At 33.8% G+C, this 16,208-nt stretch overlaps 1 protein-coding gene across 3 annotated transcripts in view; it reads right to left on the bottom strand.

The window, feature by feature from the left end:
- The window catches only part of LOC143229948 (VWFA and cache domain-containing protein 1-like), a 59,058-nt gene that overhangs the window by 38,165 nt on the left and 4,685 nt on the right, over positions 1 to 16,208 (bottom strand). For all 3 annotated transcript variants that reach the window (XM_076462853.1, XM_076462844.1, XM_076462839.1), the window contains exons 2-3: positions 13,783 to 13,845; positions 796 to 944 (exon numbers count right to left, since the gene is read on the bottom strand). In XM_076462853.1, coding sequence (XP_076318968.1) covers positions 796 to 944; positions 13,783 to 13,845 — 212 coding nt within the window. The remainder of the gene's footprint in view (positions 1 to 795; positions 945 to 13,782; positions 13,846 to 16,208) is intronic.

Genomic DNA, 16,208 nt, shown 5'->3' with positions numbered 1-16,208 from the left:
TTCTTTTTATTATGTTATGTACTGTTGCCTGTGGGCATGGTCAGCTTTCACCATACGCTTTTGTGTCTGTTTATTCTCAACTGTTACTAGACACTGACTTTTGCTTATCATGTCCAAGGTATAATGTTTTAAAGGCCTTCTTAGGTGGTCCTGGCACCCCAAGGTGATCCATGTTTCTCTGCTAACAAATGCCATTAAATATGAGGGATATACCTGTCTTAAGATTCTAAATCCTCAATCTGAATACATATTTATGATCTAAGAGTATGATTACTTTGCAGTGGAAGGATCCATTACATACCCTTCCCAAAAGTGCTCAATGTATGGTGACACTGCATTACTTACAAAATGCAAAACAATCTCAAAATGTAATTCTGATACATTCTGTTCCACTTTATATATCAGTTGTGGCTGTCATGCAACTTTCTGATTTTCACACTCAAATAATTTTAATAAAATATTCTCAACTCTATGTACTAACAGAAGTATTACATATCATAGACTTACATTTTTCCAGCATTCTATACTATCCAAAAATCAGTGTATTTTTAAATTGATTTACACAGAATTTAAGTTCAAGAATATCACATGAAGTAACACATGGAGATCGTGTTTTTCAACTAAAGTAATGGTTCATAGCTTTTGTTACAACTTATACAGCAGATTTGTAGCAAATTATTCTACACGAGATAATCATTTTTGTGCTACTTTCACATTAGTTTCTGTAACTATCAACTGTCCTAAAATGTATGCCAAACAAGTTTTATATTTATTTTTTAATAAGAAAACACTTACCTAAAAACTGAACTTTCAATATCAAAACATGAGTTAATGTATGATACAGGTGAATTTTGATGATAGTAATACAGAGTTTCAACCTCTTCTTTGTTTTTCTCCAAAATTTCAAGATATTTTTTGGCTTTTTCTTGCAACCTCTTGGCAATCTAACAACAAAAGATTAAAACTGTAATACTGTTCACATTATTTTTTAAGGTTATTAGAACTTCCATAAAATGTTAAAGTGATTAAAAGGAACAATGACTCAAACGAATTTTGGAAATTAATCCATTTTGGATAATTTCCTTAAGGTTTAGAATTATTTTAAAATGAAAACAAAAACAATAATTAAATATCTGAATACATTATATAAGAATATTTCTTAAAACTATTCATGAATTGTGAAAATATTCAGCTTAATAACTTCTACTAGAAGAGCTGATAAAAATATTCAATAAAAACTGCAGTTACTAATAATTAGTCTTAATTACTTATGAGTGAGGGGCAAACCACACACAGCCCATATAACAACTCTTGCCATGGATATATCATTTGTTACTTGTGTTTTTGACCCTTATTTTAAGAATACCTTATAAGGTTGGGCTTGCTTATCAATTTACTAAGATTTGTTTGTTTTGTTTCTTTTCTAATTTTTGCACAAAGCTAAACAATGGCTATCTGCACTAGTCATCACCACCTACTTCCAACTCTTGGACTACTCTTTTACCAATGAATGATTGACCATAATATTATAATGCTCCTATAGCTGAAAGGACAACCAAGTTTGGTGCGACAGGAATTCAATCCCATGACCCTCAAATTGCCACTTGAGCACCCTAATCACTTAGCCATGCTGGCCCAATTTACTAAGAACCCAAACATAATACCTGGATATGTTTTTGAACTGTAAAATTCTAACATATACTCTCACTTATCCCACTTTAAGTATTTAAACAAATTAATATTTCATGTTAAAAATATAGGCCAAGAAAGCTCAATATTCCTTTCAGCTGACTAGAAAAGTTGTAAGGTGCACGTTTTCAGATTTGCATGTATTAAAGCTCTTAATACTAGGTTAAGTTCTAAGTTAGAACCTAGCTAAGATAATGAGGTCTAACAGTGCATATAACTTGTAGTACTCATCTTGTCACTGTTCAGCTTTCATTGTTTTGGTTTATTTTGAATTTCATGCAAAGCTACACAAGGGCTATCTGCACTAGCCGTCCCTAATTTAGCAGTGTAAAACTGGAAGAAAGGCAGCTAGTCATCACCACCCACCACCAACTCTCGCACTACTATTTTACCAATGAATAGTGGGATTGACCGTCACATTATAACGCCCCCACGGCTGAAAGGGCGAGCATGTTTGGTGTGACGAGGATTTGAACCCACGACCCTTGGATTATGAGTTGAGTGCCTTAACCACCTGCCATGCCAGGCCTAGGTTTCATTGAACTAACCTGAGATGACAAGTTTTCAGAGACAAGAGAACCTTAAACAATTCTAGTCAGACCTGAAAAGAAATTCCCTGTAAAATTACTAAATCAACATTACATTTTTGTTTTTCAAACATGTTCCCACTGATGCCAGAAAGTATCCACAATACTAGTGTCTAGTTCTCATAAAACCCTGACTTTTAAACTGCTTGTGTGCTTAAAACAGCTAAAAATAACAACACTGCTAGAAAGAAAAACACTTTTTGTTTACTTTATAATCATTATGGAAAATTTTCTTCAGATTTCGTGTGTGTGTGTGTGTGTGTGTGTGTGTGTGTGTGTGTGTGTGTTGGAATCGAGCCCCTGATTTTTGCGTTATAAATCCTTAGCCTTATCTCCGTACCAGCAGGGGAACCTTCCGATTTGGAAACATGACTAAGACACTTGTTACACTAAACAAAACATAAAGTACTTAGCCACATGAACAACGATTTTACCTTGTGTCAATTCTGCAATTTTTTACACGCAAAAAAAAAATTCTAGCAACTCCACAGCTTTGTTTTTCTGTGCAAATTAAATATACAAACAACTTAATAAAAATATCCAGATGATGCTTCTGAAGTGTCTTAAAATGTGAAATTCCTTTTTTTAAAGCGTCCTAGCCTCAAAAAAAAACACTCAAAATTAATGTAGCTGGCAATTGGATGATTATAAATTTCGTCTACAGATCAGTAGTTGGCTATAACCATGCTTCAGGCCTGGCTATGTAATAACAATACTAACACGCATGACGAGAATTATGGACCAGTAAGAAGGCTTGAGGAGCCAATCACAAGACGGTGCTGATAATAAAGTATGAAGGTCAGTGTCGTACCCTACAATCAACTTCCTCTACAGCGAAGAACGGGGCTCTTTCATCACATCGCTGAGGCCTCCAGTCATGCACAATTCCCAAACGTAATTTTCGACTTATTGCTGTAGGAAGAAAGGTTCGGTTTCACAGAGACAACCTGACCCCACTTTAATGTATACATCCTTCTAATTATTGGGTAGCACTGAAAAGTGTGTATAATTTTCTAATGAACTTGCAAAACAAAACAAAATTATTGCGCCTGACTGATTATATGTTATTTCGTAAATTCTAGAGTTCATTAACAATATTAGGGCTAATAATCAGTGATGTCGAGAAAACCCACTTGTAGATAAATATATATGCAAAAACGGCTCGTATGGGTTGAGAAAATATTTTACATGGAAGAGCTCTTCTATGTAAAATAGCCGTTTTTGCATAAATATTAGGGCTAAAATGAATAAACAATCGCGCATAAAAAGTTTAAAAGAACGCCTTAAGCGCTTGTTTAATTTCATCTTGAAATGTCGCACATCATACACAAACTAAGCACAAATAAAATATCACATTTTGATTTTATTGGTCCACAAAGTTTCCATGTTTGATAAGAAATCAAATTATTGTAAATAAGAGAAAAATTAAGGGTTACGTAATCACCTGAACTAACAGTTTCTATAATACAAAGCAACACTAATAGATCAAACATTTCGTACAAATGTGCTTATAAAAGAAGTTAATTTTATTATTAACCTGATCAAGTCAATGACACAGTCGCTTTTAAAATATTTAATGTTATCGTTATTATATGGGATTGATGTTTGTATCCTCGTTATAAAAATGTTAGCAAAAAATTTAAGTTACTTTTAACTTACGTAACCACACAGATAATACACACTATTAACAGGTGGAGCCCATTTATCAGAACGTCAAAACTATTGTTAAAGATTTTTTCCCCCGCTAAACGGCGCTCGCATAGATAAACACGAGTCCCTCGCAAAAGGTAGGCGAAATGTTCATAAAAATCAAACATAAATAAAATGGTTTTATTTAGGTTCGCTTTTATCCATTATTGAAAGTTTTTTTTTTAATTGTCAGTATGTAAACTCGGAGAAGTAGAAACATTTGGCTTTTATTCACGAGATAAAAATGCATTACCTCATTAAAAAAAAAAAAAAAAAAAAACGTTTGATTCCAATAACATACGAAGCCCTTCATTTACGTGTCTTACCGTTATCATTTGATACTGTGCGTTACTACCAGTCGCGTCAAAAAGCATGGGTTCAATATCTAAATAACCAACCCCAGCAGTGAATAGTAGTGATAATTGATTTATCATGTCAGAAACGTACAGAAGGAACCACGCTCTTCTTATCAGACACAAACACAAATAAACTAAAACATCTGCAAAGACAGCTTTCAAATTTATCAGTCAATACGGTCTAACACACGCAAGAAAAATATCGTGGACGATCCTTTGAACAGGCTTAATTAGTTGGCACAGGTGGATTTCAAATAAACTTGTGTAAGAGCCGCTAAGTCAATAGTTTAAATGCTATATCTGCATGTATGGTGTATTTCAACGAGACTGTAGGAAACGAATTCCAAATGGATTCAAAAACCCCCACCGCGACCCTGCGGCAAGTTCACAGAATCTCCAAGCCTGTAGGGCAAGTTGAAGGCAACCAGTGGAGGCGAAGCACGCTCTTAGTTTTCACGTGCACGCGTTGGTACACAAAGTTGCTGGAGCATATAGAAACCGCCAGAATGCGAATGATATACAAGTTACTAAAGTAAATCTTTTCATTTCAACGTGCACTTAATAAGCAGAAAAAGCAAACAACCAACAGACTTGTTTGTCACATGAAAGTCACCGAACAAACAAGTTCTTTGTTAAGCATGCCTCGTTCTGTATGACAAACTTGTAGAAAGATCGTGACATGCTGATTCGAAGATATACTATCCGCAATTAGCTACGTACAAAAAAGACTGTTGAGTACACTGGTACAGTGACAGCGAAACATAATACAGTACGGTAGTTGGTGGATATGATTTTAAGTCATACTGTGTCGATACCTTGCCAAAATATCTGGTTACACATTTTAAATTAGAAGTATATATATTTTATATACATATAAAGAGTGAAGCAAAAGTTCCTAATACAGTTGATACAACATACAATTAATTAATTAAAATATTACGAAGACAATTTCAACCAATTTAATTATTCTGTTTCGTAGCGAAACCCTAGAGATTATATGACGTTCTAAATGAAATAAACAGATGTACGGTTACTTCTAACCTAACACACCACGTCCTTATATATTATGGTTTCTTTGTAGCCAGTGCTCATAATTAATAAAATTTAAAACTGCATATTAGATACTGAGTAAAGTATATATGCATATGCGTGTTTGATAATTATTAGACTAATCGGAAGACGTCAAAGGTTAAACTACGTTCTAATTGAAACAGCTGTATAGACACTTCTGACCCCCACGTCCTTATGTATTATGGTTTCTTAGTGGATAGTGCTAGTAATTAATAAACCTTAAAACTACATATTAGATAGTGAGTAAAGTATATATGCATATGCATGTTTGATAATTATTAGTCTAACCGGTTGAATAGCGTCGTTTATCTACACAGCAAGCTTACAGGGCCACAACCCAGAATGATTTTACAAATGTGTGTGTGTGTGTGTGTGTGTGTTCATAGATCTTATTTTTCACGCTACTGTCGGAGTTTCTGACACGATGAATTAAAACAGACCCGATAAGAACAAAGCTATTAATTACGATTCCATAAACGAATGGTTTGGTTGGGTTTGAATTTCGCGCAAAGCTAAACGAGGGCTATCTGCGCTAGCCGTCCCTAATTTTGCAGTGTTAGGCCAGAGAGAAAGCAGCGAGTCATCACCACCCATTGCCAACTCTTGGGCTACTCTTTTACCAATGAATAGCGGAATTGATCGTAACTTTATAACGCTCCCACCGCTGAAAGGACGAGCATGTTTGGTGTGTCAGAGTCTCCAACTCGGATTACGAGTCGAGTGCCTTAACCACCTGGCCATGTCGGGCACAAACGAATGGAAAGCTGGGTAAAATCCCTCCAATCCGAGGCTGTCGAGCAGTTTGGGTAAAATTTTATAAAAAAACTTATCCTACACTGCCGATCGTTAATGAATACAAAATGCATACATGTCTTATTTCAAAGAAGCTGGATTAGTTGCTTATGTATAAATTTATAAACTCAATTGTAAAATTATACAGAATATTTATATTATCTTGCTTAAAACACAAAACGAGTATCAGGATAAAAGTTAAAAATAAGAAACTCGAGAGCTACACTTTCAAACTGATTGGATGGTCCCTGCTCGAACTTTCGTAAGATGTAAAATTTCATTCAAGTGATTGTTGTACTCCACACTTTTACAATAAATTCAGAACAAAACATGTTTAAGTTCAATAATCATTGATATTTGATTAGCCAATTAAACAACTTAGATTAAAACGCATCTCAACTATATTATTAGCGTTCCTTTGTGGCGTATCAACGAAATAACTGGCATATACAATACGTTTTATATAAGCCAATCCTTTTAAGGTATCAGTTGAGAAACCCAGACATTCTTAGTTCGTATATTTCTCTCACTAAATACCTCCAGGTTGCAAATGAACTTCCACAATGTATATACATACTGAGATTACGTTATGTAAGATATAAATAGGCTGAAAACAAATAAGTATGAACGGCACTTGGTATTAACTATCAACTGACAGGCCTTGGCAAATTTTTACACTTCGGACAGGCAAGTATTTGCTATTAATTAACAGGTTGCAGGAAGATTTGGTACTATACTGTCATTTTAACGTCCACAGCTGTGAGAGTTTCTTTAGAACGAAGCACAAAGCTACACAATGGGCCACCTGTACTCCCCCCAACGGGTATCGAAACCCGATTTATAGCTGTGCGAGTCCGTAGGTATGTCTTTGTGCCACTAGAGGGCCAATTCTGACACACAAATCAAAACATGCGCGATGAATCACCGAGTGTTTAAAAGCGTTATTTACGTCCTCTAGCGGTAACTTAAAAATTAATTGTTACTCATGAAACACGTATTTATATCACAAAAAGATCACATTATGTTCTAACAATTTTGCAATAACAACTGGTACATTTCAGTCCATAGTAATGTTGTGAGATATGTTTCAGTGTTTTAATTTAGATGTTACCTGCAGAACACAAGATTAAGATCTGGCAAATTCGATAAAGATCTCGATGGTCATAAGTTACAAATACAACTAAGCAGTTGGTAGCGAGTCAATACCGTATTAACGCATAGACTACCTAGAGCTAGGCCTAAGGCACCGATGGCCTGAAAAGTAAAGAAATAAATTATGATTTGTATACCTAGCAGAACAGAGGCGAAAGTGAGTTATTATTATTTCTTATTATTCCCGAATATTACCTGGGCCTAGAGCATCACTAAATCTTAATTAGGTTCTGGGTAGAGTCGTAGTCGTTTAGTCACGTATATTCTATTATTCGATAGATTTGCCCTGAAATTACACAAATTTGTACGTTAATCGTAGTGCTATTCTTTGTAAACTTAGGCCTACAAGTACAACTGATAGTATTTTGTACGTTAAAGAAGGAATAAACTAATTTTTTTATCGTTACAAGGGCTGGATTTGACCTTATTTTCACAAAATGATTTAAAAGAGCATTACTACAGTAAATTACCTGTAAATAATGTAACTTATTTTTAAGATTCGATTACACTGTTAGGCCCTTAGACATGCTATATCTACTGTTATTCGTTCTGAAAACACGCATGTCTTCCACCCCGTAGCTGCAGAATACCTTAAGCTTTATGCACGATAAACTTGTGTAATAAATAAATCAATGAGTTAAAGGTCAGCTCCGTGAAAATTTTATATAGCAATGCAATTATCTTATCAGTTTGATACAGTTATTTCTATATCTAAGATAATACATTTCACATGTATATTGTTTTAACTTCTCAATTCAAGTTTTCACTTTATACAGTTTCTATAGTCTGCTCCTAGTTTGTAACAGTTTCTTTAGTTTACCACCCCTACTCATGGATATATAACCCACTTGCAGAAAGAAATAAACGGCAGTCTACAAAGCGTACGATTAATGAGGGCAGCGCACTCGTGGGCACGCGGTAAAGAGGCGGTCGCCTCATCTCACCTTCCACGTCCGCAGGGCACTATACGTCTAGCCGGTTTTCGTGCCTTTTTTGTTGTTATTTGGGCCAGCTTATTATAAGACCCCTAGTTAATGCGGATACAAATTAAAGGTACGAGTCTACCATTTACAATGACGTGGAGGTAACAAATGTACCTAACTGAAGGGATGATAAAAAAGGAGAAACATTGTCTAGTTTTTTGTTTTTTTGAGAAACGAAAAGTATTTATAACATTTATAACTTAACATTATTACAGATTTCATGATGCATTAAACGTATCAAAGCAATTTTCAATGTAAACCTTTACGTTTGCATTTTAAACTTTAAAAATAAATAAACATTTTGAAAACAAATCTTGATGAAACCGCTTCTGCATGGGTTGATAATTCTTTATAAAACTTAAAGGCAATTATGCACAGTCATTGTTTCAGTTATGCTTTCATTAAATGTGTTGTTTTGCCATGATGAAGTCGACACTGACAGTATTACTGATGCAGCAGCAAAAAAAAAAAAAAAAAAAAAAAACAAATAATTACGGCCATCAATGTCAACGTTTATGATGTCATAGCTGCCAGCATTTTTTTTTTTAAGTTTAGGTGATGCGATGATTTATTACCACAGCTTGTAAATGGAAGTGTATTGTTTCACTGCCTACAGTACCTTTTACTGGATCCTATTTATAACGCAAGATAAATTAATGCCACAAAATATTACCCTAAGGGAGAGACATTTCTGGAAACGACAAGGAGAGGGCCAGAAATTGCAGTTTCTACGAAACCCTTTTAGCCAGACCAGATTAACACGTGCTCAACTTAGGCCACATCACATGGCCTTTAAATTGGGGGAAGGGACGCATAAGAACATCTATCTTACATCCCGCCCTACCCCCCTTCAACCCTTTTGTGACTTTACAGGGTTTTTTTACCTCTATCTGATCTGTCCATTTTATCTCGAACGAGTCTATTTATTGTTACGTATTACGATTTCAAATAGCCAGAAATTTTAATTTAGAAGTTAATCGAATGTCAATATGTATCAAATTTATGACAATTGCCAACAAGATTGACATACAAAGTTTTATTTCTTAACACAAATATATTTAATGTACAAACAACAATACAATTTATAATAACAGTTATTACAAATAATGGTTTATATTCGAGAGTTTTACAAATTCACACACGATACTGAGTTTCCTATCTGGCCTGGAACTGAATATTTTATGGACGGTTCACAAGGAGCGAATTATATGTTATTATTACACTTCGCTTGATGGCTAGCCTCACGCCGTTTACAAGCTGACTTTTTCCGTCGGAGATATCTAATGTCCTTGTATAAATACTGACATTCGAAGTTAATTCACTGGAGTTAAACTTTGTAATTTTCAAAATCTACACGTATTTCTGTAATTTTTCGATTAATGAGTGTTTATTATAATTATAACTTCCGGGGTTTAGAGTATTCTGACTGTAGCAAACCAACAATATTATACTGTCTCCCCGCGTATTGTATCGGGTTACCTTTTATAAGCTGGAGAGGTTTTCTAGAAAGTTCAGTTGGTCAAACAATACTGGTATTTACGTAGATATATACGTTTTTGATTCTTACGCTCGAGAATTTTCTAGAGATTTGAAGAACAGGCGGGACATTCGAATATACACACGCATTTCTAAATATTCAATAAACTGAAACAAACATAGCTAGTAAAATAAGTAAATAATAACAAATCCGTTACAATAGGAAAACCAAGAAAATTTAAAAACAGGTAAGCGAAGTGATACGTCCTCGCCAGTTCCCTTCGAGAAAAGCAACTAACGTTAATACCCGTGAAGCCAAGTCTATAAATTTTCAACTCAAAATTTTTTTCCCCGGAGAAAATTTAGTCTTTAATGTATTAATGTATATGTGAGAAGACATTGCTTACGGTCTCTGAGGAAGGGACGTAAGCACAACGGTACTAAATTTTATCTGTATCTGGGTGAAGGGGGTATTTTCCATCAAAGTAAACATTTGTGACATACTATAAATAGCTTAAAATTATTTTGAAAACTAGTTCTACCTAGAAGTATACATTTATCTGCAGGTTTTGCCACAAAAACAAGTCTTAAGTGAAATGACGTTCTTGGAAGTAACACTTATGCCGCCGCTAGAGATCCCAGTCCGAGTTAATTTCACGTTAGTATGTTAATATTTCTGTGTGTGCTGAAAATGTGCTACAAAACCATTGTGCATGCGCACTAGTTACCCCTTACGACCCATAATTCAGAATAATGCGCAAAAAATACCCTTTAACTTTCAGCTTCATTCCAACTGTTTTGTGTTCACAATACTATAATTTTAACAACGTATTTTTAAATATATAACAAGTAATAAAGCATAGCGCAAGTCATCGTGGAACAGAAATGTGAAAGAAAAAATTCGGACGAGAACTGAAGTCCGCGCAGTTACTCAAAGTAGTAATAGACTAGGAGGTAGACAACTCTGAAGTTACTCTAATCGAATAATAGGAATGGTCGTGGTCGTCACATTTTTACGGCCCAACATGATCAGTGTTGGGTTCAAACCCGCAATCCACACATTGCCAATCGCATGCACTAACCAATAGGGCACATTTGGCAATACCACGAAATCATAACAAAGTATTAAAATATATGTTCACTATTTACTGTTCTAATTAATTATAAATATTTTGACTTCGAAAGCATGATTTATACTACGTATCATCCAGCTTTCCCACAACTTACTAAGATTTGATTACGATAATATACGCAAGCAATTTCCTCAGTACATCTGTAACATGTTTATCTAAGCTGCATTTCTGTAAACAGCGTTTAGTTTCCCACCCCACCCCCCAAAAAGAAAATAAATTGACGCTTTGGCACGCTAGCAATAAAGCTAATGCTACGACCTTTATGAAAAGTTAGGGTTGTTTGATGATAAAGCGCAGAAAGATGGTGCGTGTTTGGCGTAATAATCTGAATGTGCAGTCGCTTGGTTACCAGATGTCCACAAAGACACCGGTTCGGTAACGGGCTATTTATTTTCTTAATTTTTCTTTTGGCCTTAATGTTCTACGCATATATGAAACGTCAAAAAAACAAACTGTATTATACTCTGAATAGGGCAAAAACTAAAATGAAAAACGTAAACATGGGTACGTTTATTTTTAAGATATTATTTGTCAATTATTTAAAAACTTATTTTCTGATGCAACTCAACATTTAAGTCACTAATAATAAAATAAACTTGTATTCTTTCAGTAGGATGTAACGATTCTGTTTCGATACTTTTCTCTCTCAAAACCCTCAAAATATGAGGATATTAAACAATTTGTTACCACTACAACAGTGTGCGGATGAAGTACTCATTAAAGAGTTTTTGGTTTTTTATCAAAACGAAATGGGAAGTTATGACGTATTTCCAAGTGATACTTATGTACCCCTCTACCTTTTTAAAAATTTCACGTTAATATATTGAAGCTAATTGTTAATAGTTTTGTTATTGTTGTTTCACCAAGCCAACTGGAGCATTCAGATCTTAATTCGAGAATTAGCGATAACACCGTGTTTTAAAAACACGTTTTTCTGAACTTTAAGCACCAGGTTGCTTGCAGATCAATATCTTTGTTGGTGATGAAGTCAGGATTTTAAATATGAATCGCACTCACAAAATTAAAGAAAAACAATCAATATCACAATTATTTACATATATTACCGCTAGGGTCTCTTACAATATGTCAATCATATTCTAAACAGAAAAAAACAAAACAAGTGATTTAATCAATTTGTTTTTTATGAGTTCTTTACAATGAGTGTTCCAACCAGCAAAAACAATTTCTGAACATGACGAAACACGCAGACTCCTGCCGGTAACGAGTGTGATAAAAAGATGCAACTAACATGAGGGCTAACAGTAATAAACAAGAGCTATGTATTTTACTCGATTATCCATAAATATTAGCAGGAACATTTCTATCTTTAGAAATCCTAAAACATGGATGAATTTTCAGTACTGTATCGAGCGAAATAACTGGGCCTTAATTTCAGTTACACTGAAAGACGTTCCTCTTTCAAACTGGCGAATCGAATGTTACTTCATCGCTACAAAAGTATAAATCCGATCTGAACATTATTTTTAATAGTGTTCTGATAACTCCTACCTAAACATTGTGTATATAACTGACATAAATTTCAGATATTTAGGAGACGGTGGAAGTCTGAAATTATTCGTGATTCTGTTAAAGTTGTATATGTAATTTTTGTTGTTGGTCTCCTGATCCTGTTTAGGGCTGTTGGGCGCCATAGCTGTTGATAGTGATGATTCTCAGGCATATTTCAAATGTTTGCCTTCCCTCATTTAGTAGTAAAAGACTAGAAAGAAGGAAGTTAGTCAACACCACTCACCGCCAACTTTTGAGAATTTTTTTACCAACTAATAGTCGGATTGACCGTCACTCTCTAATACCCCCATAATTGAAATGGCATGTTTGGCGACGGGGATTTGAACGCGGGACTTGCAAATTGTGGGTCCAACACCCTAACCACCAAGTCATGCCAACGACCCAATATGTACATTACAGTACACTTTTCCAATATATTAAATTGTTTTGTATTTTAATTGTCTCAACAATCTTTTAAAATTACATTAGGCATGACCGTAATAAAATAGTGTTGTAAATATATGTTTTGTACTGATAAAACCAGTTTAGTATTTGAGTGTAAGCTGCCCCTTCCAGAGTTTTAAAAACAACTCAAGAGAACTAGAATTACTAGTATAATGCGAAAACCTTCAACTGCATTGATTATTCAGGGTTTGCAAAGTGTCTTGAGCACTTATTTTATAATAGTACTCTGCTATTTCTTTAAATGCAACAACAACAAAACAAAAACCTAAATTATACTTCACTAAACTTCTTCTATCCAAAACAAGCACATCCTGAAACTCTTTTCCAAAATATTAAATAAAATCAGGTTATCTCTGTCCTAAAAATTATAAGTCAGCTATCTTAGGCCTAATCCCAATCCAACTTGTGAATAAGACCAAGACCACCTTCTGCAGTTTTAAACACTAAAATAACAATATCTCAAAAATATTTTTCTTGCAGGTTTACAATTATTTTCTTGAAATTATGTCCTCTGATTCACATAATGTACTTATAACAGTAGCTATATAGCACAATTTTCTCAAATTTGTTCATTTCTTATCAGAATGTCAAGCTATTGTCACGTTATGGGCAATTTGAGACTTCATTAATATGAAGTAATTCAAATATTGAGTTGTAACAGCTAAAATGACAAAAAAATAATACAAAATTCAGCATTAAAAATATTACATACTAGTGCTAAAAATACACTTTCCTAAGTCAAAAATCACTAAGATCTTAAAATTTTATGTTAGATATAAGCCTATTGTTGTTTCTACTGTACTTCAGCTATGACACATTTATGAGAAATATCCACATACAAACTATAAGAAAAGAAATTCAAAGTCTAAAATGTACTTACATTTTCAACATTCTTTGTAATGTCAGTTTCCACATCCACAAAGGGTAGAGTGTCAAAAATAGCCTTTAAAAGAAACAAAATATTAAACCACTAGTAGTATCCTTAATTACAAGCAGCTACAAATAAAGATACTTATAATAATGACACTGTCAGTATCAATTCAAATGAACAATAAGTTAAGTCTTATAGAACTACACAAGCAACAAAAGTTGTATGTTTGTATGGAAAAAGAAAACAGATCTCTAGGGCAGGTTCTAGGTAAGTTGTATTTGTCCCTTTAATGGGATTTGCCCTGCTAGTAGAATGGTAAGTCTATGGATTTACAACTCTAAAATCAGGGGTTAAATTCCCCTAGATGGGCTCAGCAGATAGCCCAATGTGGCTTTGCTATAAGAAAACACACATTTTTTAATGGGATTCATAAGAAAAATGGTGTTTGAAGAAACACTTAAATAACTTTGCCTCGAATCTATCATTGTTAGGAGGCAGAAAGAGAAAAATTATATTTTACTGGTAATGTGTTTGATTTTCTACAGACAAGAAATTTAAAACCGTTGTTCTGTTAAAGAAACTGAAAAAAATACGGGTTGTTTCCCATACACAAATACTTACAAAAAAAACTCAAAAAAATTAGAGGTTTTGGTTACTGCTATTCAAAAGTAAACTAAATGAACACATTACAGCATAAAAAAACAACAAAGTATTCTAAAGCTAATAAACCACAATCCCATAGACTAAAACACAATGTTAAAATTCATTAGTATTACCAGTCTGGCTAAGTGAAGAAGCTTGTTATTTGAGATGGTTTCAAAGCTTGATCAAAGACCTTTGAAACAAAGACCAGTTGTGCTTCTGTCTATTTGCTTGTTTTTACTTTATGTTCTTATGTTACAAAGGTGCATAATTATATGGAATATGAATCAGTGATGATGAGAATACCCACTTGTAGAGAAAAATACATATGGAATAATGTTGTATTCAAGACCCTCAGAAACATAACAAGAATGGTTCTTTACACAAACTTTTAAATGGGTAATTTCATACACTCTTACGGACAAAACATTGCCGAGTCCATTTTCCTAAAGCTATACTTAATTATTATGTAATTACAACAGAAATACACTCAAATTAAGCATGTTTATACTGAATACACCCTAAACAAAATATGGTTTACACAGAACATACACTGTTGGTGAGGACAACTGGTCAGATAAACAAGAACAGGAGAGAGATTTTTAACAAAACAGTACTCAACCTTTAATATATTTTGAACAGATTTACTGGAAATGTTTACTTTAAGTTGAAAAGTTTCTTGAAACTGTGGTAGCTGCTATCTTTTTCAATGTTTCAAAGAACTTTTTTGAACAGAATACTCTTTAAACTTTATTTTTAGTACTGAGAAAGATATGGTCAGTAATGTTATATAGCAACATATGGGTACTAATGATTGTAGCATTTAAGTAGGCCCAAATAATCATGGTATTAAACTAAAGACTTCTTTGGTACTGGATACAGCAGACATTCATGCAGCCTTTTTACACTGTGGGAGAGAGAGTGTGAAATAAAGACTGGGAGACTGTCCAAATCAGTAAATGTCATAATGCTTTAAATGTTCACACTAGAACCAAATTCATTCTAAAACAGAAAAAGTATCTATTTAAAACCATTCCAAAATAAACAGAAAGGAAAATTAAATAACATTAATGGATAACTGTAAAAGTTTTCACAAATACAATGGTAAAAATGTGAGAACAATAAGGTTTTTATCATTGAGAGAAAGGATGAGAACCCAATCTTTCCATTTTATTTTCAAGTAGATTACCATGAAACTTCTGTAAATCATATTGCTGCAAGAGAAAATGTTGCTTTGGAAAGATTTTGTACTAAAGAAATAACATAATAAATGCTGAATAACTGTTCCAAGTAATACCATCCCTTTATTTATGACATGGAATTCATAGAAGAACCACAAAATTTGAGGGCAATGTTCTTACTTTCTGTTGGAAACAAGTTATTGAAACTTCCAGTAAAATCTTATTCAGCCAAAGTAGTCTTAAAAATTATTATTTAATAAATATATTTACTGATAACACTGTGTCTGATATGTTGAGAATATTTCTTTAGTTTAAGGCATGAATAATCCATGCGAGTGTAGAATAACCTAGAAAACAAAATGCTTCAATACTGGAAAAGTCACACAATGATATATAAGGGGTACACTGCAAGATGATCATGGAAAAGAGAGAAGTGATTTTAAAGGTGATGAGATTCAAAGTTTCACCAAATGTAAAAGAGAACAAGGCCAGGATAAAGGATCTATTTACAGACATATTACTGTTAATTTAAGAACATGAGAGTCAATGTCTTCTTCTTTTACATGCACTAAGTTCTGATAAGTCTATGTTTAAAACTATGAGTAGGATCTT

Source organism: Tachypleus tridentatus, chromosome 1, assembly GCF_004210375.1.
Source record: "Tachypleus tridentatus isolate NWPU-2018 chromosome 1, ASM421037v1, whole genome shotgun sequence".
Taxonomy (NCBI): domain Eukaryota; kingdom Metazoa; phylum Arthropoda; class Merostomata; order Xiphosura; family Limulidae; genus Tachypleus; species Tachypleus tridentatus.
This window is presented reverse-complemented; position numbering and strand designations above follow the sequence as displayed.